This window comes from Eretmochelys imbricata, chromosome 1 (assembly GCF_965152235.1).
Source record: "Eretmochelys imbricata isolate rEreImb1 chromosome 1, rEreImb1.hap1, whole genome shotgun sequence".
Lineage (NCBI taxonomy): Eukaryota > Metazoa > Chordata > Testudines > Cheloniidae > Eretmochelys > Eretmochelys imbricata.
In genome coordinates, this window is record NC_135572.1 from 80,003,970 (window position 1) to 80,029,071 (window position 25,102).

General features: G+C 42.6%; 1 protein-coding gene across 1 annotated transcript in view; it reads right to left on the minus strand.

Annotated features, from left to right (window-relative positions):
- The window catches only part of KLF12 (KLF transcription factor 12), a 362,353-nt gene that overhangs the window by 97,078 nt on the left and 240,173 nt on the right, over positions 1 to 25,102 (minus strand). Inside the window, exon 5 of the mRNA XM_077806931.1 lies at positions 5,091 to 5,226. Within this exon, the coding sequence (XP_077663057.1) occupies positions 5,091 to 5,226 (136 nt within the window). The remainder of the gene's footprint in view (positions 1 to 5,090; positions 5,227 to 25,102) is intronic.

The window sequence follows — 25,102 nt, forward strand, 5'->3', positions numbered from 1 at the left end:
ACACAAACACCTTGGGGGTGTGGTCAGATAGGCTCTCCCACCTCTTGGGACCCAGACATGGCCTCAGCTGCCTAAACTTCCCATAAAAGACCAAAGAGATGGTATAGGGGAAAAATTAAAATTCCAGTTTGCTTTTCCAAAATTTACAATTTTAACACTGCACTAACACAGACTTTGTACTAAGGACAAATCTGGCCTCCAACTTGTGCAGCAAAACCACTGTAATTTCACTGGAAGGGGGACGCAGGATTCCAGCACCTCATGCAATGATCTGCACCCCATGCACCATAGTAACCAATTCTTGGGGGCCACATGGGCATAAGATGGTTGGGCCAAGGAAAGAGACCAGGCTGAGGGAGAGGGATGACATGCTGCATGAAATGGGGGGAGGGGAACAATGGGCAATGCACTGTATCTTTAAGTGCTCTACTGCTTTTCTGTGGCCTGGTGCATGAGTCTTACCACAGGCCTCACAGAGATCCCTAGTGCACATCTAATATCCAGCTCTTAATAGAGGTTGCTGTCCTATGAAGCTCAGTGCTAAGCTATCAATGGTGATAAGATTCAGTGTCAAACTTCCTCTTTCTTATTAGAAATATTTATACATCAGTACTAGGGCCCGACCAAATTCAAGGTCCATTTTGGTCAATTCCATGGTCACAGGATTTAAAAAAACGTAAATTTCATGATTTCAGCCATTTCAATCTGACATTTCACGGTGTTGTAATTGTAGGGATCCTGTCCCAAAAAGGAGCTGTGGGGGGTCACAAAGTTAGTGTGTGGGGGTTGAGGAACTGCTACCCTTACTTCTGCGCTGCTGCTGGTGGCGGCCTTGACTTCAGAGCTGGGCAGCTGGAGAGCGGCGGCTGCTGGCCAGGATCCCAGCTGTGAAGGCAGAGCCACCGCCAGCAGCAGCACAGTAGTAAGGGTGGCCTGATATGGTATTGCCACTCTTACTTCTGCACTGCTGACTGGGCCCTCAGCCAGCAGCTGCCACTCTCTGGCCACCCAGCTCTGAAGGCAGCGCAGAAATAAGGGTGGCAGTACCGTGACCCCCCTCTAAAATAACCTTGTGACCTTCCTGCAACTCCCTTTTGGGAAGGACCCTCAATCTGGGAAACACTGGTCTCCTCTGTGAAATCTGTATAGTATAGGGTAAAAGCACACAAAAGACCAGATTTCACAGGGGGACACCAGATTTCACGGTTCGTGATGCATTATTCATAGCCATGAATTTGGTAGGGTCCTAATCAATACAAATATGCATGGGACTCTACCAACATAGATGTGACATGTTGCTCACAACCTAGAGACCTCTATCATCTACACGCTTAAGGCAACTAAGCCCAACAACTGTTAGCAGCTGGAACAAATCTTCAAATTACACTGCCTTAATTTTGTAATATATATTATAACTATTGCCATAGGGCAGCAGAGACTAACATTAGAACCTTGTATACAGAAAACTCCTAAAATACCGCAGTGTATTCTGTCAAATAATACACTGTACCTTTAGAGCTAGGCTATTTGGATTAGCTTTGCTGAATTAAACAATGGCTATGAAAAGTAGTCAAAATAAGAGTGCCAAAAAGTTTCAACCTGTCTGTTTTTCAAACAAAACAGGCAGGCAGAAAAACAAGTTTTCTGGCAAAAATAACTACTTGACTGTTTTTAAAATATTATAAAAGCACTCAGGGTGCTACATAATAGCAAACAAGTAGTTTTTAGCATTTAGATTAATACCTGGTTTTTGGATGGTCATTTTTTATTTTAGGATTAATATGGACATGGAACATAGCATCCACACAGGAAGATTAAGTGCAGTATTTAATTAGTGGACAGATGAAGAACAAGGCTTTCATACAGACCTTCCAAATAGTTATGGAAGAGTAATTTCCAAAGATAACAATCTAAAAACACAGCTATTTATAAAAAATACTTATTTAATTCTTAGATCATCAAAATGAAAGTCTAATATAAAGCAAAGCCCCTTCTTACACATACTGTTTCTTTAGCTAGTGAATTTCCTTTCAAACTTTCATTGAATTTCCCCATAGTTAACTCCACCTGGTGGATTTAGTTACTCCAGGTGAGTTGGCAGCCATTCACTTCACGTCACTTGGGGTTAACATAGAGGATGGCTGTTTTCTATAATTCACTGTTTCATCAAAATTAATTCATGCTAAACAAATGTTTTGAGCAAATATGTTAAACTAAGCAAACATATTTTGCATACAAACTCACCAGCGATCACAATGAAAGACAAATTATGGTAGATATAGCAGCGAAAGACATATATATTCCTTATAAAGTTTAATTTCTGAAAGTGGAGTAGGAAAAGGCCCATTTCTGTCTAGCACCACATACTATTCATAGTACCTGCTGGCCAATTTTTCATTTCTTAAAAAAGTCACGATTGCACAATATCAGACCCATAAAGCATAAAAAAATGTCATTGGCATGCAGATCCCACCATGCCTTTGGGGGTGTGGTCTGTCCTCTCAGTGCCTGTCCCACAATCTGGCACTTACAGGCATGGCAGGATCCCCTTACTGCTTTAGTCAAACACAAGTTATTGGCCTTGAAACATGGGAAATTGGGTGAAATTTAAGGGACTGTGACAGACTGGAGATCAGACTAGATGACCTAATATTCCCTTCTGGCCTGAAACTCTATGACTATCTTAAATATTACGTTAATTCTCTATTTAATTTTCAGAAGAAACTTAATATCTCACTTGTGAAACAACATGTTCTACAAGACCTATGGCACCAGGCAATCACCTGTATATCCAAGGATGGAAACAGATTGATTGAGATAGGTACAATATACTGACACTTCTTTCTAGATTTGTAGAATCTGCATATATGGTGTATATGACAAGAGATATATGATAAATTTACAAATCACAGTCAAATTAGATTTCCTTAGTGTGGCTTTTGACGCAAACTAACAGATTACTATTTAAATAAAAACTGTAGCAAGAATGTGTTGATTTTAGGTAACTGAATGTCTTAATTCAATTCTTAATCTCGAGATCTGGTCAAACAATATTCAACACATTTCTCCCCTACATCCCCCAAAATAAATCATGGAATACATTATTAGCAAAAAAAAAAAAAATAAAGCTTTTCATTGTTTGACCAGTTTTACAGATGTTCAAATAACATTAATCAATTAAAATAACTAACATTTGCCTGCCAATCACACATTAAAATATTTGCAATCCAACCTCTCTTCCATCGGCACTATTTAGCACAAAATAGATTCATTTTGGGTTACTTTTATTTTTCTGTCTTATTACATGTTCTATAGACTGAAAGGCGCTTCTGGTGCTGGGCTTTGTAACCATTAAATCCAGAATGTTGTGCTAAATCATCAAGCAACCAGAGCCATCAACAGTGAGACATCTTTCCCCCACCTTGCCCTGCCTCAGCATATTGAAAGAGGCCAATTAAAGCAACAGAGAGAACACAATGTCCTCTCCATAATTTAATCCCTCTTTGCCTGAGTGGGATATAAATTGGTGCTTGGTTGTTATTGTGGTTGACTAGAATCTGAGTGAATCAAAATCTTTCTCTCCACAATGAGCTAGGGGTGTGATTTCCCTGCTTGTGGACACATACTTGTGCTAGCTCTCATCAAGCTAGTGTGAATATCAACACCAGTGTAGCCACCACAAAGGCATGGCACGTACAGGTTTCAGGTAGGTTTGTACTCAGCACGGCTCTCCGGTGCTTCTGCTGACAGTGCTACTGGGGCTGTGCTGCTATCTACACTCGGAATAGCTAGAAGGGAGCTAGCTTGATACGTGTATGCTAGCCGATGAATCACAATGCTAACTCATAGTGTAAACATAGCCAAAGCCTCATTGGTGAATCCCATGCTAGGTTATTCAGTTCTGAGAGGCAGGCCCGCCCTGGGATGTGATGACTTATGAGGTTAGCCATATCCTCACACACTATCAGCCATCAATTCTCCATGCAGGATAATCTATCCTGCCAATGCACAGACTCTCTTTTTTGGGTGGTATCGGGGACATAAAGTTAAAAAAAAAAATTCTGGTTGGATCAGATGCACCCCACCTGCCCAAATTATGCAAAAAATGCATTCACACAATATGTAACGCCTCAGACTTGTTTGAGCAAATAACGTATCACTTTGCAACAACCAACTTTTTGGCTGCTTCTAGTAAGTAAAAAAAGTCAGAGTTATCTAATTGTTCTGGTGCCTTTAAACCCAAAGTGAAGTTTCTCGATGCATTCACGACAAGCATTGTTTAGTATTTTAATCTCACTTCCAAAACTTCCATCCTTTGATTTATTCAGCTGAAAGAATATATTAATTTGCAAGCCTGGAGACTCAAATTCTATTTCTGGCTCTGCTTCAGATTTCCAGCTTGATCTTTATACTTTATCTCATTTTCCTCACCTATAAAATGGGGCTGGTAATACTTATTTACCTCACAGTGGGTTACCTTCTAGCTGCCTTGGTGATGGAGCAAGCTCATGCATCAATAAATTTAATAAATACAATTCAAGCAAACTTTTTATGAAAAAAAAACCACAATAACAAAAGAAAAATTGAATTAAAGAGTTATAATTTGCCTAAAAATAAACAGAAAAATAAAAGTAATGGAAAAACCTGACTGGAGTCTTTACTAATTTTCTTTCATGTAAGATCTTCCTTCAGAAAACTGTAGATAGTTCTCTCTAGAAAGCAACCGTGAGAGACCTCCCAATTCTGCCATGAGCCAAGGAAATTTTTTTAGACAAACTGAATAATTTAACAAGGTATCCCCCTTAAACAAAAACACCAAAACTTTGCAGTTGTATAAAGGAGAAGAAAGAATTTCACTCTGAAATTTGTTCAAACAATGATTCAGGACCACAAAAAAAAAAAATTAAAAAAAAAAGAGAGAGACACAACAATCTCCTCCTGAAGGGACTGAAGCTGAACAGAAAGATGCTGCCATGTATGCTGGCTCAGAGCTTGGATGAAATATCTGCAGAAAAGCTGATGACTGGTGTTTCCGTTAGCCATTGAACACCTTGGCAATACTTATCTCATCCTGAGAACGTGATACTTACTCTTGTACAGCTCTGGCTATGGAGAGGGCTGTGGATCCAGTTTCATTAACACTATCTAAGGTCACATTTGGCAGGTCATCATCGTCACTGTCACTTTTAATTTGCCTGGGAGATACGCCTCGGGGGTCCATTTGTGCTGGAAAAGAGACATATAATGGATTAAAGTTAGTGTGATGAAACGAATCTTGTCCCAGAACAACATTAGGGTGTACCACACTTCCATACTGTATATAGCACCTTTCTCCTTTAGCTTCACAAGTCAGATGATGAATATATGAAATCAGGTAATGTATCTATAGCTTCTGTTAGCTACAGATACACACAAACATATTTGTAAATGCATACAATCATAGAATCATAGAATATCAGGGTTAGAAGGGACCTCAGGAGGTCATCTAGTCCAATCCCCTGCTCAAAGCAGGACCTAATCCCCAATGTCAATATATGTATTTTATATATATGGATACTGGATACCCAAGAACCATTAAAATGAAATAAAATTGCACACATATTACTCTTTAAACATGCATTTTACCTTTAAGTCATTAATTGTTGTTGTCTTTTGGGGATGTTTTTTGGCTTTGTTTGTATGACTCTTCCAGATGGAGATTTAGGGTAAAAATTTAGTGGTCATTTTTGCCAGTCTTGAGACATCTAAGACCTGATTTTTCAAAAAAGCAGAGCACTTGAAGCTAGGGTGACCAGATGTCCCGATTTTATAGGGACAGTCCCGATTTTTGGGTCTTTTTCTTATATAGGCTCCTATTACCCTCCACCCCATATCCCGATTTTTCACATTTGCTGTCTGGTCACCCTACTTGTAGCTTTCACTCAAAATCAAACAGTGATCTCTCAAGTGCTCCTTGGAGAGGAAGAACGGCCCAGTGGTTAGGGTGCTATCCTGGGTCTGTGTAGAGACCCAAGTCCAATTCCCTGCTCTATTGCAGATTGCACATGTGACCCTGTATTTCAGTTCCCAACTTTAAAATGGGGACATAGTCCTTTACTACTTCACAATGGTATTATGATACATTAAAGACTGCGAGGCATTCAGATATTCCTGTGATATGGGCCCCATAAATAGATCGAATTCCCAAGAATCAGTTGCCACTTGAGAACGTCGGTCTTAATGTTTAATTTATCAATGCACTGTGCACTGCCTTTGGGCACAGTTGTCATTTCTATTTTTTTGTTAAAGATCTTAATAAAGACGATATTTTAAAAAAACCATTCAGTAGGCTAACATAGTAAGTCAGATATTTACATATCAAGAAATACAGTAGTGGGTGCTCTTACAGAGGGATTGTTGACACTGACAACGATAAAATCTATACCATATAACTGCACTGAGACATATATTGACTGTATTTCAATTTTTGAAAAGTCATTGGTAACATGCTTCATTGCTCCAAAACTACAAGCACCATATTCTAGTCACACATTGCATACTGTAGTATACAACGTGTGTTTAAACATCAGTTGCCAACATAAGCTGGCAACTTGATTTAAAAGTTATTGATTGCTCATCACATCTGATTTTACCAGAGAGAAAATCAATCAGAAAGAAATGTGATGTTTGAGAATTCCTGATCGCCAAATGGCTATGGGGTATTAGAAGCAATTGTAAAATGTGAAATAATTACCATCAACATTAACTATTTTTGCTAATTTTTAAAAGTGAAACTTGTTGCTTGTTACACTAGTTATATAATTATAAGAAGCAGATAGTTACATGTTGTTACATGTGTGAAAAATAAATATGTGAAGTTAATGAAGTTTAAATTAAAAAGAACAAAACATATTGCACTTGCTATTTTCAGCTAACAGCAGCTTAGTCTTTCTCCCCTGTAACATGAAGGCCAAATCAGAAGCCTCCTGGCTGTTTACACTCAAATGTAGCTTTGTGAAAGATGTTTAACAGTTAGTTTATGATGCAACTGCCATTATATATTAATTTTGTACATTTAACTTTGCTTATTCTTAAATAAAAGGAGCTGGGTTAAATAAAGAAGAAAACTGTCTTAGGTATGTTTATTCATTACACAACATGCCGTCTAGTCATTTTATGATGTGGTATTGCCGACTCTTGAGATTTTGTCACATGTCTCAATATTTGATGTTTTTTCTTAAAGCACCAGGTACTTGAGGCATGTGATGAGGTGAAAATCTCATTTAATTTTAAAAAGTTTCTAGCCCTTATGGTTGCAGAAAAATGCTTGAAAATGTGACCCAAGTGTCCCTAAAGACTCAAATACCAGAAAGCAAATAAAAGAATCAAAATGTATTATCTTTCAAAAATCTCATTGTTTTAAAGCCAATTTCATGATTTTGAGACTTGAATTGTGATTTTTTTTTTAATGTTTGTGGTTGGCAATACTGATTATGTTGCATACTTAATAGGACAAATGCTCCTCCATGTTATGCTGCTGCAGCCTTGCTGAAGTTAAAGGGATTGCATTGTGGTAATAGAGCATAATTTGGCCCACTGAGCACAGCTTGCATAACTGCGAGTCTATGATCATGACAACACCTGGTGTCTTGAGTTGCGTATTCTCTGCAAAGTGTAGGATCTTCCACGCTTTCAAAATAGTGGAAATCAAAATGCTGCAGTGGGGGAATTCAGAACTGGTAGCACAGAGGAGTGATTTTTCAATCTAATTTATGGTGATGGCTAATTGGATTGATGCTAAATTGTATAAAATCCACACTTTAGCATTAAGGAATTTATTTCTATTCCCTCTCATTTTTTTCTAATCTGTCAGACCCTATCATCTCAGCCCATACCCATCATCTCAGCATTCTTCTTAGTTCCCCCTCTCCATATGTGGCCTCTGCTCCTCCCCGTTACCACATAACTGCAGTTCTCTTATGTCTCCTTATAGCGGTCACCCCCTTTTTTGCTCTTCTCTCTCCCTTTGTGCCCACTTTCCTATTCCTAAACAGACGTGCAGCCACTAGGATGGCTTTCACAAATCTCTGGAGAGGAAGCTGGCTCCTTGCCTTGTAAACTGTCACACAATGGCCTAATGTTTTCAAAGAACTCAGTGAGGCTCTCAGCAGGGTGGATTCTACCCCTCTTCTTCAGGTTTTATTACACAAGTTGGTGACAATTGGTTGAGAGCCCAGAAGGCTGAGCTCCGACTTTTCCATCCCATTGTTTCTCAGAGCAGCTGCAACTGATGCGGGGAAATGCAGCAACTAAATCTATTCTTCTCCCCATAAGACCCTTACAGGTAACTGATTAGTTGACGCCCATATAGAGAGATCTCCTGCTCACCTGTGACTACAGTGTCCAAGCTGCACAGCAGAATTCTTCTGCTTGGGGCTGTGGGTGGGAAGTAGATATGCAAGAGTACCTGCAAAGCGGCTCCACAGCCTGTGAATTTGGAATCCCATAAAACAATAAAATGTTTGGCTCCAATCCAGCAATTAACTGCTGGGGTACAGTTAATTGAGGATTAAGGCCTTTTTCTTTATAGTTTCTTCCACATAAACTGTAACCAAAAATATTTTGCAGAGTTAAGAATACAGGCCAAATTGTTCAAATTCAGATGGCCTACAGTTAAATTTCAAAATCTGTATTTTGGAAAAAGTGGCCTGATTTTCAGTTGATGAGCATGTCTTACTGAAGTCAGCAGTGTTGAAAATAAGTCTGAAAATAAGGCCACTTTCATTTAGAATTCTAAATATAGTTTTAAGAGATTTTTGCTTCCAGGTTTGTATATGCTGGCCACAGTTATTAAATAACTATTTGTAGTTATTATTGGAATAACAAACAACAGAATGTGAGAGAGAATAAAAAGATTTAGACAAGGGAGAAAAGATATGTTAGCAAATGGGATATGAAAAGCGATGAAGAGCCAGTGATGAAACTGGCAGACAACATGTAGCTTTACCCACACAGTGCATCTTAACCTTAACTTGTGTTGCACCTTTCCAGATCTCGCCCTCCTTTGAGCAGAGACTCTCGGTTGTGCTGAGCTATCTGGTGGTTTTGTGAAGTCCGAAGGAGGCTGGTGCTAGGCAGAGGGAATGAGTGAGTGTTAAGGGGACAACGTAAATGCTGAGGGTGAGTGTTGAGGGGACAACGTATATGCTGAGGGTGAGTGTTGAGGGGACAACATATATGCTGGTAAAGATCCAAGGAGAGTTATAAAAATAAGCATTTTGTACTGGAAGGGGAGGCAAGAGAGGAATTATGTGCCCCCATTACCAAAATTAATCAAAAAAGTGCTTCCTTTTAGAAGCCAATCTTTCAACAGAAGAACAACCCAGCAAAAGCCTGTTCCCACCACTCCAGCACTAGGGCTATTACTTCAAAACCACAATTCCAATATTTTGACCTTTCATTTAAAATATACAATTAAAACAATGGCACTGTAATCAAATAAAATTAAACATATAGACAAAATTAATTGTTATATGTTTGCTCATATTAGAACAGCTATTGAAGTTTCATTTTCATAAAGACTCATACATACCACCATTCTCCCCATTTGTAGGAAAAGAATACAATCATCAAGTTTAACATACGTTCCATTAATAAAAAATATAAATAATTAAACATTTAGAATAATATATGTTGACTAATATATATTACATGAAATTATATAGACAATTTTTAACCATGATCTTAAAAACATTTTATTGCTGTGCCATTGGACAATCACTGACATTTAACCATTCTACCTCTCTGCACTAAATAGCATGCCCCACATTCCAATTATGATAAAAAGAGACTAGGTGAGTTTGATATTCAGGAAACTGAAGGATTAACAGCATTGCCTTGGAATCACATCATAGTGCAGGAACTGGCAGACATTATGCAAGCTTACTCAGTGCAGCTCTGCCAATGCACCTCAACCTTGACTCATGCTATACATTGCTTTTCAAGTCTTCGCCCTGCACAGAGATGAGACTCTTAATTGTGCTGAGCTGTCCAGTGGTTTAGTGATGTGCACAAACATAGGATGAGCCCACCAGACTCACTATGACCTAATATAAGATATGCAGAAAATCTTTAGAGAGGAAAAGTATGGTACACCAATGCACTGCTATTGCTCCTGACACTTTCCAATTATAACCTGATTTTTATTTTCTGATCAAGTTTTCTGGAAGCTGATGCGACAGACAGTCATCCCACCAATAGGAAGGCTGAGACCCACAAGAAGTAATTTCACATAAATACACTATCTTAGATTTAAATCAAATCCTGGCCCTGGAGGTTTAAGATGAATGCAATATTTAAGAGCAGTAGAAAGCTAGGTAATCATCAGGAGTTTTACCTCCCTTATTAGTTAAGCCATACAGAGTTAGCTAAGGCTTAAATGACTTATTAGGGGACCAATGCTTGCCGGTGTGAAAATAAAGAGACAAAATAGAATATCAGCATTCTGAAATACTGAGGACTGTGGTACTGTATGTTTAACCTCAATACTTGTCTTCTGAATTAAATAATCTCTTTGCTAATAGCCTTGAAAATATGCATATACACAGACATATGCTGAAGTATCATGATACAATGCTAACTAAATCATGATTTTAGTTGCACTCTTAGAATGATTAAAAATCAATTTCTGCCTTCTGAATGAGCGTACGATATTAGCAGACAGTTTATTTTTGTTTCATATGTGAACCTTCACACTGTGTTTTCTATGATGAATGTACAGTATCCTACATGCTAATTTAACAAATAGAATCACTGTTCAATATAAAGTGATTGCTTTTAACAGGCATTGAAAATGTACCAGATACCTACTAGCTGTAGCATCGAGCCTGCCAGCCAGAAAAATGAAGCTCTCTGCCCTTCCCTCATCAGTGAGATCCAGGAAAATGCACTGAGTGAGAAGTTTGATGCAGGAATCAATGAATGAAATCCTATGGCCTCCTACACAGGAGGGTACTGGGATCTCTGTTAGTGTGCTGTCCAGAGTCCCTGCTTGGAGATCCATTTTTTACATCAGTCTCTGGCCTGTAGATTAATAAATTTGAAATTTCAACCCACTATAGCTACCATAAGGGAGAAGCTTTGCTTCCGTTGCTTTCCTTGCAAATTTAATATGTAAAAGTTAAATATCAGCTAACAGAAAATTATTTCTAGTAGTAAACATTATTTTTGCAGCCAGGAATCTCTTCCAGGAATAGGAAAACAATTCCCCTGAATACCAATGATTTTCACATTTTACAAGACTCTCAACAATACTGTTATTATTCTGGATGTGGGCTTGCTGCACTAACAATAAAGTACTGGAAAATATAATTTAATAAATTATTCAGCCTATAGGTCTTTGGATCAATGTTTTATGACTTGCCAGGGCACAGAAACATTGTCAGAACCTGCTCAAATACTAACAGGATCAGTGAACTGGTAAGCTCAGGTCCTGGACCATGTTAAAAAAAGAATATGCATTCCTGAATCCCCAAAACTCTACCTACACAGCAGCACCACCAACGTGCACACCTCATCCAATAGCCACAGGCCGCCACAACCCCTCATTTTATCACCCATTTGCCTGGGGACTAGAAGCATCAACTAATGTTCACATATGTCTGCCTTGGGAGGAGAAAGAGTATAGTTGTCTTCCTCCCAAAAGGTGGAGAAGAATGTGGGTGTCTGCCTGCACTAGCATTAATGGCTGCCAATGTTTCAAAAACCCCTGAATAATCCCAAATCCAGGAAATTCAAATACTAAATAGAGGGACTTGTGCTCATCTCCCCACGAAGTTAATGCCAGGAAATAGGTTAGAATTACAAGTGTCTGGTCACATGCCATAACTTGAAGTCTATTCCCAGAGTGAGGGTGGGCGTGACCGCTATATCAATACTGGGCATTTCCTTTGAAGTTATGTCCCTCAAAGGCCTAGAGATTGTGGCTTAGAGATAGCCAAGTGACACACTGGATGTTGGTCTCTAAAGCTCAGTGAACTCCACCTTGACATATTTTTTATTATGCCTGGGCACACCATTGTCATAGAACTGGGTGCCGTCAGTTGTGGACACTGCAGAATGCTAGAGGGCAGGTTGCCCTGCTGCAACATCCTGTCTTAGCTGAGAGGATCAAGCTCACCACCATGAATAATGACAGGAAGGGAAAAGTAAGCAAATGTCAATATTGCTCTTTGTGATGAGAGTTATCTATTAGATTTCCAGCCACATAAGGTAAAAAGATAGTCTATCTATAATCCACACCTAACAATTTGATACTAACCATTTCTGAATATTGCCATCCATGACAGGTTTAGGAATCCAGCAGCCAGTCACTAGGGAGGGAAATACTGGAGCAGAATGTCATATATCCCTGCTACATATTTCCAACAATGGAAGCAGCACCTCCAGATACAGATGCACATGAAGCATTTCAAAGAAAACCCTTTGAGACTGGATACTGTGCTCTAATTTATGTAATATACTTTTGGACAGCTGTGTTGGGAAACCAAATCCTTGCTTTACAGACATAACAAATGTACTCATTGTGGGAAAGATGTCATTTACTTTCCCCCGCCCCCCCCCCCCCACCTCACAAGCAGATAACTACTACATGGAACACATATCAGATATTTTCCCTCCTATTTAACGTTCATTATCTTCATTTTTTGCTTTTGAAAATACTCCGAGAACACTAATCAGATTTAACAGCTTGCTGTCTGGTAGGACCAACAGAACTGGTCGATGTATTTAATAAAACTTTATGTACAAAGCAGCAGTATCCATGAACTTAATGGTCAGAATATAGAGTCTACAGGGGTAATTTTTATTACAATTTATAGTGAGATTACCCATACTCTACAGTTTTCAGATTTTATTGAGATTTTTATGAGTCTATGTGGCTGCAGCAGTTAACTGCACTAGGCATAGCAATGGTTCATGGTGAATGGGAACTGGCATCCTCATACATATTATGTTACTAATCTACCATAAGATATTAATTGTCATTGTCCAATCTAAGGCATTATTTAAAATCATTTCACAAGTAAAATAATTTGCTGTAGCTTAATAGCGGTGTGTATATACAACTATGGATGGATGTAATGTATGCACGTATTTATGTATCTCCGTCCATCTGTGTGTACATATATAAACATGAACATTGATTTTTCTTTAAACAACGGACTTCTTTTCACTTTAAACTGTCTGAATGTCATAAAACTCTCTTTCATGTATATGAAACCGAACTATTGAAGCTATTAAAATCTAAATCACACCAATCATCTAATATACAAATACTCCATCACCAACATAAAACAAACCAGGGAAAACAACAAGAAAAAATATATTCAGGGAATAACTTGAACAACATATGGCAGAGGAACTATAAGGCAGTAAGAGATTCAAGTTTACAACTAACACACTTCAAGAATCCATTGGTACATAAGTTACTTTGGCCCCCCCAGAAAATTTTCAGTAATTTGGCCCAAATGACACTAAAATTTAGAGGTGTATCAAACAAATAGGAGCTTAAGGGAGCAGAAGGCAGATCAATTGTACCAGGGCCCTCAGTCTGTAACATCTGTGTAAATAAAGTGAAATGGGAGAGAGTGGGACTCCAGCAAACATGAGGCACTGGGCCCCCAAATTTCTCTTGATGGGCCTGGTTACATATATGTTTTGTTCATATCCTAAACTGTATCACTTATATCAAAACAACAGCTTTGGGGCTCAGTTCTAGCTTTTTTTACTATGATGTGCGCTGATGGGGATGCAAAGTTGTAGTAATTCTTTATGCACAAAGCAGGCAATGGCCATATGCCTCAGGGCATACTCAGCAGCCCTCCTTATACTTGCTACAAAAAGCTTTAGAGCAGAGATGGGCAAACTACAGCGGGCCAGATCCTCCTGCCCAGCCCCTGAGCTCCTGGCCCAGGAGGCTAGCCCCCGGCCCCTCCCCTGCTGTTCCCCCTCCCCCGCAGCCTCAGCTCACTGCCTCGGCGCGATGCTCTGGGCAGCAGGGCTACGAACTCCTGGGGCAGCGCAGCTGCAGAGCCCGGCCTGATCCAGTGCTCTGTGCTGCGCGGTGGCGTGGCTGGCTCCAGCCGGGCGGCGTGGCTGTAGCGCTGCCAGCCACCGGTGCTCCAGGTAGTGTGGTTAGGGGGAAGGGGGTTTGGATAGAGGGCAGGGCAGTTCAAGAGGGTGGTCGGGGGCGGGGGTGTGGCTAGGGGGCGGGGCGGTCAGAGAGTGGGGAACAGGGGGCTTGAGTGGGGACAGGGGTCCCGGGGGGACAGTCAGGAAGGAGAGGGGGCATTGGAAGGGGCGGCGGGGGACAGTCAGGGGCAGGGGTTCCGGGGGGTGGTCAGGGGACAGAGAGCAATGGATGGGCAGGAGTCTCGGGGGGGGGCATCAGGGGACAGGGAGCAGGAGGGGGTGGATGGGGCAGAGGTCCCGGGGGGCTATCAGGGGACGAGAAGCAGGGGGGGTTGGATAGGGGTCGGGGGCTGGGCCACGCCTGGCTGTTTGGGGAGGCACAGCTTCCCCTAACCGGTCCTCCATACAATTTTGGAAACCCGATGTGGCCCTCAGGCCAAAAAGTTTGCCCGTCCCTGATTTAGAGTGTATCCCTCCCTGCCACCCCCCCAAAACAACAACAACAAACTATCTCCAGGTGCTAGCAAATATGGTACAGGAAGGAATGAGATGTAGACATGTCTCCTCTCTTTCAGACGTGTGAGGAAGAACTGGAAAGCCAGGTGGGCTCAAGTAGGGAGAAGCATCCAGCATCTTCACTCCTCCTACTGAGATCTGTGTGTGGAGTGAACATTCTGGTGCCAGCCTCCCTGCAGGACCGGTGCAGCACCAAACGCTCTATTGGTCCCAAACAAACAATACATTTAAGAATGAAATATAGTCTTTTAAGAGGTCAAAATGTTTTGAACAAATGAATCAGTAGTTCCAGATGGGACAAAACTGAATTAGACATTGGCAAGTCTTTAGTATTTATTTTAAAATTAAAATAAAAGTCTTGTTCTGTAGGAGTCATCATACATAAGCACTATTATTTTATTCTGCTTTCCTTAAAAACAGCCTCTGTCTCAAATGCATGATAAAACATATTTTATCCTACCAATGTTTTAATTCCTTCATTCCAGAAGAATTGCTATTTCCCCAGATTCTTAAATAAATGAAGCGTCTACAGTAATGTGAATTCCACCCTAGGACGTAAGTCTCTTCTCTTTCTGTTTCACTCTGTGGCTACTCACTGCCATTCATTTGCTCCTTTCCCAGAACTGATGGTTCTGCAAAACAAAGCAGCGGGTGTATTCAGCTTGCAAATGTTTTAGATATCCAGTGAATGCATAGGAGGAAGCTTGGGTGGAGTGTGTTCAGCCTCAATGGATTTTTGTGCACACCCAAAAGAAAAAAAAACAGCAGAGAAACTCCACAGGTCAAAACTAACAGTGAATGGAGATGCAGAGGGATGGAAAAATCAACCTTTCCACATAAAACAACAAACACAGTTTATACAGACCCATATTACCAGACCTTTAGAGTCATGGTACAAATTGAATAGTCCTTATTGTTGAGTTTCTAACTTTATAGTATAAACTGCTACTTAAGACAAACGGTCTCCTATGGAGTGCATCCTTAACAGCTAAAAAAACTCTATTACCAACTTACCAGGGAGTAAAAATAGTCTAGTAATGGGGTATTTCCTACTGTAAATATCAGGAATACCTACCCAAACTAGTAATGTTTTTCTTACTGATTAATATCTTAGCTACTGGAGAACATATAAAAGAACTTTTTAAATATATGTGGAATATGATGTAATAGGATGCAACAGAGGTACTCCTGAGATGGGCCTAAAATACACTATACACACACACCATTACATAAAAACAAGTATGTGATCATATGCTAAAGTGGGCTGAATTAAGATTACATGAGCAACCTTAATTCAGGTATCTCCCAACTTTTGAGTGCTTAACTTTGTTACCTTAATGTTTTCTAAACATTGTTTTTTTGGGATGAAATTTCCTAAGTTTTAAAAAACTTTAACACTGAAAAAACAAATATATCATTGTGTGAAACACCACCTCCCCACCACCACTTGAGTAATGGAGTGAGTGGTAGCATTAGAAGGCTGTTATCTTCCATGAGGACCTGCCACTAGAGGTGGATGGAGAGCCATAATTTGTCAGTGGGTTTCACATGTATTTTCTGACAGTAAATGAATGGTGATACAAATAATGGGATCAGTTTCAGGTTCTGTGAGGGAATGGTGCTCTGCTGGTTACCAACCCTTCTGCCCCACTCTCCCGGAGCTTCTCCTCTGTCTTCTTCTGCTGCTGCTGCCACCATCTCCTGTATGTCTCCTCTCTTCTTCCCCCCCCCACCCCAAGCCAGATTCCTTCCTCCTTCCCATCCCCAGCTCTTATCCTCTCCAGTTCTTCTCCTGCACCTCCTGCTCCTGTCCAAAGCTCTTGCTTCTATCCTCCCCCTTCCCTGCCCCTTTACACTTCTATTCTCCTCCCCACTTCCCACCTTGCATCTCTTCCCCTTCTCCCACCCTCCATCCTTCCCTCCTCACACATCTGGATTTAAGCCAGGCTGTTTCCTCCTTTCCCTTTCATATTGCCTAGTTACCAGCAGGGGGATCATTGAGAGCAGAGGAGGAAGTCTCCCTATCCTGAGTTCTTGGGCTCAGCACCAGTTTCCCACCACAGCCAGGAAAAGCATTTTCAGAGAAAATCCTCCTTGATGCCTGCAGTCCCAGATGGAGCATGCTCAGTTGCTCTACCGGGATGATGTGCACCAATCAGTTGACGTGTAGGAGCTAGGAGGGGTTGAAGCTAAGAGGGATACCGGGAGGAAGCACAGGCAGAAATGTCTGTGAGGGGAGGGCTCCTGCCTCATACTGGGAATGAGGGGCGATCAACAGGTTATCTCAAGTGCTTATATACGAATGCACAAAGCCTTGGAAACAAGCAGGGAGAACTGGAGGTCCTGGTGATGTCAAGGAACTATGATGTGATTGGAATCACAGAGACTTGGTGGGATAACTCACATGACTGGAGTACTGTCATGGATGGTTATAAACTGTTCAGGAAGGACAGGCAGGGCAGAAAAGGTGGGGGAGTAGCACTGTATGTAAGGGAGCAGTATGACTGCTCAGAGCTCCGGTACGAAACTGTAGAAAAACCTGAGTGTCTCTGGATTAAGTTTAGAAGTGTGTGCAACAAGAGTGATGTAGTGGTGGGAGTCTGCTATAGACCACCGGACCAGGGGGATGAGGTAGATGAGGCTTTCTTCCGGCAGCTCACGGAAGCTACTAGATCGCATGCCCTGATTCTCATGGGTGACTTTAATTTTCCTGATATCTGCTGGGAAAGCAATACTGCGGTGCATAGACAATCCAGGAAGTTTTTGGAAAGCGTAGGGGACAATTTCCTGGTGCAAGTGCTAGAGGAGCCAACTAGGGGGGGCGCTTTTCTTGACCTGCTGCTCACAAACCGGGTAGAATTAGTGGGGGAAGCAAAAGTGGATGGGAATCTGGGAGGCAGTGACCATGAGTTGGTTGAGTTCAGGATCCTGACGCAGGGAAGAAAGGTAAGCAGCAGGATACGGACCCTGGACTTCAGGAAAGCAGACTTCGACTCCCTCAGGGAACGGATGGCCAGGATCCCCTGGGGGACTAACTTGAAGGGGAAAGGAGTCCAGGAGAGCTGGCTGTATTTCAAGGAATCCCTGTTGAGGTTACAGGGACAAACCATCCCAATGAGTCGAAAGAATAGTAAATATGGCAGGCGACCAGCTTGGCTTAACGGTGAAATCCTAGCGGATCTTAAACATAAAAAAGAAGCTTACAAGAAGTGGAAGCTTGGACATATGACCAGGGAAGAGTATAAAAATATTGCTCGGGCATGTAGGAATGAAATCAGGAGGGCCAAATCGCACCTGGAGCTGCAGCTAGCGAGAGATGTCAAGAGTAACAAGAAGGGTTTCTTCAGGTATGTTGGCAACAAGAAGAAAGCCAAGGAAAGTGTGGGCCCCTTACTGAATGAGGGAGGCAACCTAGTGACAGAGGATGTGGAAAAAGCTAATGTACTCAATGCTTTTTTTGCCTCTGTTTTCACTAACAAGGTCAGCTCCCAGACTGCTACGCTGGGCATCACAAAATGGGGAAGAGATGGCCAGCCCTCTGTGGAGATAGAGGTGGTTAGGGACTATTTAGAAAAGCTGGACGTGCACAAGTCCATGGGGCCGGACGAGTTGCATCCGAGAGTGCTGAAGGAATTGGCGGCTGTGATTGCAGAGCCATTGGCCATTATCTTTGAAAACTCGTGGCGAACCGGGGAAGTCCGGAAAAAGGCTAATGTAGTGCCAATCTTTAAAAAAGGGAAGAAGGAGGATCCTGGGAACTACAGGCCAGTCAGCCTCACCTCAGTCCCTGGAAAAATCATGGAGCAGGTCCTCAAAGAATCAATCTTGAAGTACTTGCATGAGAGGAAAGTGATCAGGAACAGCCAGCATGGATTCACCAAGGGAAGGTCATGCCTGACTAATCTAATCACCTTTTATGATGAGATTACTGGTTCTGTGGATGAAGGGAAAGCAGTGGATGTATTGTTTCTTGACTTTAGCAAAGCTTTTGACACGGTCTCCCACAGTATTCTTGTCAGCAAGTTAAGGAAGTATGGGCTGGATGAATGCACTATAGGGTGGGTAGAAAGCTGGCTAGATTGTCGGGCTCAACGGGTAGTGATCAATGGCTCCATGTCTAGTTGGCAGCCGGTGTCAAGTGGAGTGCCCCAGGGGTCGGTCCTGGGGCCGGTTTTGTTCAATATCTTCATAAATGATCTGGAGGATGGTGTGGATTGCACTCTCAGCAAATTTGCGGACGATACTAAACTGGGAGGAGTGGTATATACGCTGGAGGGGAGGGATAGGATACAGAAGGACCTAGACAAATTGGAGGATTGGGCCAAAAGAAATCTGATGAGGTTCAATAAGGATAAGTGCAGGGTCCTGCACTTAGGACGGAAGAATCCAATGCACCGCTACAGACTAGGGACCGAATGGCTAGGCAGCAGTTCTGCGGAAAAGGACCTAGGGGTGACAGTGGACGAGAAGCTGGATATGAGTCAGCAGTGTGCCCTTGTTGCCAAGAAGGCCAATGGCATTTTGGGATGTATAAGTAGGGGCATAGCGAGCAGATCGAGGGACGTGATCGTCCCCCTCTATTCGACATTGGTGAGGCCTCATCTGGAGTACTGTGTCCAGTTTTGGGCCCCACACTACAAGAAGGATGTGGATAAATTGGAGAGAGTCCAGCGAAGGGCAACAAAAATGATTAGGGGTCTAGAACACATGACTTATGAGGAGAGGCTGAGGGAGCTGGGATTGTTTAGCCTGCAGAAGAGAAGAATGAGGGGGGATTTGATAGCTGCTTTCAACTACCTGAAAGGGGGTTCCAAAGAGGATGGCTCTAGACTGTTCTCAATGGTAGCAGATGACAGAACGAGGAGTAATGGCCTCAAGTTGCAGTGAGGGAGGTTTAGATTGGATATTAGGAAAAACTTTTTCACTAAGAGGGTGGTGAAACACTGGAATGCGTTGCCTAGGGAGGTGGTGGAATCTCCTTCCTTGGAAGTTTTTAAGGTCAGGCTTGACAAAGCCCTGGCTGGGATGATTTAACTGGGAATTGGTCCTGCTTCGAGCAGGGGGTTGGACTAGATGACCTTCAGGGGTCCCTTCCAACCCTGATATTCTATGATTCTATGATTCTATGAAGCTCAGTGCAGTTGGAATCTTCCGTGAATTTAGCTGTCTGACTATAACATGACCATCTATTTGAGCATGTGTGAACTGAGATTTTTTTCAGAGACTCATAAGTTGGCTACATTTGTGCAAATTTCCGCAGGGAGGGCAAAAGGCACATCCCCGATGAAAGGGTGACACCTTCAGCCACACTTCAAGTTCCTGAGCCAGGGTGGAGGTGCTAGAACTTCTCAACAAAACAGTTGTACAATTTTTTTAACATTACAAATCAATGTTGTTTCCCTTAATCTTGCTTTCCTAAACTGCTGAACTGTTTTAGCTGAAACTCCCAAACCCCAAAAATCAGCCTGAAGCAAACACCCGGCATGGAAAATTTCAGCCCAAATGGTTAAAGTCTGACAAAGTCATGAGCAAGTGAATAAAATATCAGGCAAACTTAAATATAGATGAACTACAGGTGCTACCTGCATCTTTACTTATCCCTTACAGCAGGGGTGCCCAAACTTCCTGCCACAAGCCCCCTCACCAGTTACGGAATCTGTCCACGCCCCCGCTCCATTACTGCACAGTTGGCTCAGCAGAGGAGTTTCGGCTGAAGGCAGAGCTGGGGGCTACCCTGGGGATGGGGGAGGAGCTTGGGCTAGAGTCAGAGCTGGGTTGGGGGTGGAGAGGGAATGAGGGAGGAACTGGGCTGAGGCGGAGCAAGGGTGGAGTGGAGCTGGGGCTGGGGGCGGAGTGGAGCTGGGGCTGGGGTTAGGGGGCACTCCACCTCTGCTCTCTGTGGGGGCTGTCCCAGGCACCTCCACATAATCCCCCGAATATTCCTCCTCTGTGCTCCTTAAGGGGTGTGCTCCACAGTTTGGGGACAACTGCCTTATATCGACGGTCATCATTGCTGAACAGAAATATTTTACTCAAGTCTCTCAGGAGTCTTTAACACATTGGAATGCTTTATATACTCCTGAGGGAATTCTGCGTTAAAAAATTAAAAATTCACCACCAAAATAATAACAATTCTGCACACAATATTTACAATTTTACAAAATTCTGCAAATTTTATTTGTCAATAAATAAATATGGAGGCTCCAGCATGGCAGTGGGGAGCACAGGCCACTGGCTGCATGGAGGAGGGAGATCACCCTGCAGCCCCCTACCCCAGGATACAGACTTGATGGTGAGGCTGCACCTGACCCTGACATAGTGCAAGGGCTAAGCCTGCCCCAAAAACACCCTGGGCCCGTGCCCCTCCATGCTAGGTGCACCAGATGTGGGCAGACAGGTTTAGTCTGGCAGGATCCATGTGTGGAGGGGCTTAGTGTGGGGGGATCCAGGTGTGTGGTGAGAGGGTTCCGTGTGGGGCAATCTGGGTGCAAGTGGCTCAGTGGGGGATCTGGGGTGTGGGGGTGATCTGGATGCACAGGGGCTTATTCTGGGGGAGTTCCAGGTGCTGGAGCAATGGGACTCTGCAGGGGGGTTCAGGTGAAGGTGACTGGGGCTCAGCAGAGGGGCCTGGGTGCCGGGTGGAGGTCCAGATGCAAGGAGTGGAGCTCGGCAGGGGATCCAGATAAAGGAGGATGGGGATCCATTGGGGGGTCCAGGTGTGGGGAGTCCAGCGGGTGAGTCCAGGTGTGTACAGGGTGGGGCTTATCTGGATGGGGTTCAAGTGCGGGAGGCTCAGTGGGGGGTGGTCTGGGTGCAGGGGTGGAGGTCTGGATGCAGGAGGGAGGGGCTTGGCAGGGGTCCGGATGCAGGGGCGGTGGGGCTCGGCAAGGTGGCGGTTTGGGTGCAGGGAGGTTGACGGGGGCATCTGGGTATGCGGGGCTCTGGATGCACAGGGGTTGGGCAAATGGGGGAGCAGCTCCCTGAGGCTGAGGAGTGATCAGGGAGGGAAGTAGAGGAGGGGGTGTGGAGCAAATGGGGGAGTGGCTCCCCATGGCTGAGGAGTGATGGGGGCTCGGCAGGGTGGGGGGCTCAGGTGTGGGGCACTCGGTGGGGAGGGGTTCTGGGTGGAGGGGTGAGGCACATCGAGGGATCTGGGTATGTGGGGAGTCCAGATACACTGGGGTTGGGTGGATGGGGGGTGGATCTGATCCTGCACCATCTGGGGCATTGCCAGTCTCGCCCCCGCCGCCCCAGCAGTGCTTTACCTCTCCATTGGCTACTCCAGATGTCCGAAATCTCATACCCATGCTACTGGGGAGGGGCACGTGACTGCTCTTGCGGCTTCCCTTTGCTCCCCCCATCATTTTCTGCAGGAAAGCAAAGAAATCTGGGGGCGGGGGTGGGCGGGGGAAGAGGATGACATGAATTCTGCAAGAGCAGCGGTGCAGAATTCCCCCAGGAGTATTTATTGCAGTAACCAGTAATAGTGGTCACCACTTACCACACAAAAAGCATTTCCCAAAGTTGTTGATAAACCACAATGTAGTTGTCCTAATCCTGCAGCACTTACTGCGGTAAAACACCAGTTGAAGTAAAGGGGAGCTTTGCCTGAGAAAGGACTGTGGGTAGGACCCATTGGAAATAATATTCCTAACTCTGTGTCTATACCTTCTTTTACTATATATAGAAAAACAGAAGTAAATTATTCAGACCTTTTAGCCAGGCCACTTCACTGTGAGTGGTCCCTTGAAATATGTGTTATGCTAAACAGTCTGTTCCACCTTGTATTTAGCTGTGACACTCCGAGTAAGTTTTCTTGACCTGAAAAAGAGCTCTGTGTAGCTCAAAAGCTTATCTCTCACCAGCAGAAGCTGGTTCAATAAAAGATATTACCTCACCCACCTTGTCTTTCCCTGCATTAACATTGGAAGGTCACTCCTTACCCCTTAGTTTATCCAGGTTCCATCAAATATTTTTATGCATCCTTATTAAGCCAACATTTTTGTTAAATAAGATTTTTTTTCTGAAACTACCTATTAATAATAGTGTTGTTCCATAACAGTCTGCAAAGTCCCACTGATGCCAACGGCAGGTGTGGATGCACAGCATGTCTGGGTCTAAGTCAGTGTGGGTTTGATGGTGCTGACCAGCCTCAACTCCCACTGACTGCAGTAAGAGCTCAGGGCTCTAAGCACCTCTCAGGCTCAGGCTCTGCTTGCAGACAGGGACTTTTCTTCTTTGTTATAGGTAATTACTCCATGTTCCCCCCGCCCCCCCAAAAGCATGTAAATGCATAAGATAAGAGCTGAAAGTTTAAAGGAGATATAGTCCTAAAATGCTATATTAACACTTTCGGTGTGACAGTCAGAATACAGCAGACACAGAAATGAGAATGCAACTTCGTTTGTATACTGTATACATTTTCAAATTTCTGTGTACTGGCCAGTAACCAGTAAAATGAATAAGTGTTGGGGCAGCTCCTGTATAATGAAAACGTAAAAAAAGTTTGAATTTTAAAATTGTTTTTCAAAGGGGAATTCATGAGTTTTGTACACACATACACGCGCGCGTGCGCTCCCACTCATTAGGTCTGTGGACAAACTATGTTTCTTTGCATTCACACCTGGCACTCAGTTTTGGAGAAAGAGTTTGAGATAATGGAGGAACATGCAAATGGGGCATTTCAGACATGAGTTGAGACGGAAGATAGTGAAGATGACACTCAAAGAGTAATCAGCAAGATAAGGAGGAGAATCAGGACAGCAAATAAGAGGAATAAAGCAGAGGAGGAGATCCTGAAGGTATTGAAGGGAAAAGAGAATTCAAGCAGAATAAGAACAGAGAAGTGTCCTGTTGACTTAGCTAGAAGGCAGCAATTAGGGATCAGGGCAGTTTTGTTGGAGAGAAGAGAATCCAGATTGTATGGTTCAAGGAAAGAGATAGGGGAAGAAATGTAGGCAGTAGGAGCAGAGAGCACATTTCAGTGCTTGGGCAAAAGGATCGTTTGGAGATGAGATTTTAGAGATCAAGGGAATGTTTTCTTAAAATATGTTTTTAGTCAAAACAAAAGTAGCTGGATGGATGGCTGGGCAAGGAGACAGAAGAAGAGGAAAACACACTCAACAATAAAACCTATGGCACTGATAGAGAAAAGTATTTATTCTGCAAAGCACTTAAACAAGTGCTTAACTTTAAGCATATGTTTAAGTGTCAATGAAGTCAACAGGACTTAAGCATGTGCTTAAGCACTTTCCTGAATTAGGCCTACTAACACAAATACTACTTTTGACTTGGATAAAAGCAAGGCACAAAGAATGCACAGATTAAGAGCTAACTTCTGCCATTGACAATTGCTCATGTTAACTGAAGGCAGAACTGGTCTCTAAATATTTCTTTTTACATTTATATAAATTGTCAACCATCAGGTGAAAGTTGAAGGCACACAGATTTTAGATAGTTCTGAATCTGCATGTGTCATTCATTTGACTGGAGGATATTGGCACCAGTTTAAATTTCAGAGCAATGCCCTTTTATTATCTGTATATATTTATTACTTACGGTATGTTAACCAAAAAAGCTCATCATTGAATTTAAACTGTGATGTGCATATATGAAATTAAGGTTTAGCTGTTAATTTATGCAAAATATTTGGTTTATTGCCTTTCTTATTTGTATTGGTTTACATAACAAAGAAAGAAAACACATGCCAGAAAGAGCTAACAAAGGATGGCTACCTATTGTGGATTGTTACCAGTATCAAGGGGTAGCCGTGTTAGTCTGTATCCACAGTTTTTGTGGATTGTTACCATTATCCTTTTATTATAATTATTCAAATTAACTTGTACATTTCTATCAGAAGTATCAGTGACAGCAGACAGGGTGCAGCTGAAGAGAAAAAATTAAAGGACAGCTTAATCCCTTCTTTTTCTCTAGCTGTACATTTAAGAGGTGCAGTGGTGCTGGGTAACGATCTCTGCCAATAATAGCACAAAGGAGAGGTTGTTTGGGTAGCTCAGTATGTCTGCATCTGAAGCTTGTGGGCTGAAATCCCTACAGTACACTAAATTCTGGAATTTTGCTGGTGAACGGGGCTAGTGAGTTTCCACTCTCACAAACTGGGAAAGTACTGACTACAGATGTAGTTGTAACCATTGCCAGTTATCACCTTTGAAAAGTAAGCCAACAGTTTCTGTACCTTAGGACAATACTTGTCAAGCTCAAGGTCAGATTCAGCTCAATCCCAATGCAAAACTCCAAAACCAAACATCAAGTCAAGATTATTTATTTTACAACTGTTTGACAGTATGTTGCACCATGCTGCTTTCATTTATCATGTTTTACATAATGGCATAGGGCCCTAAAATTATGTCATTGTGTAAAGCGTAATAAAATGTCCTAAACCATCATCATTTCCAGT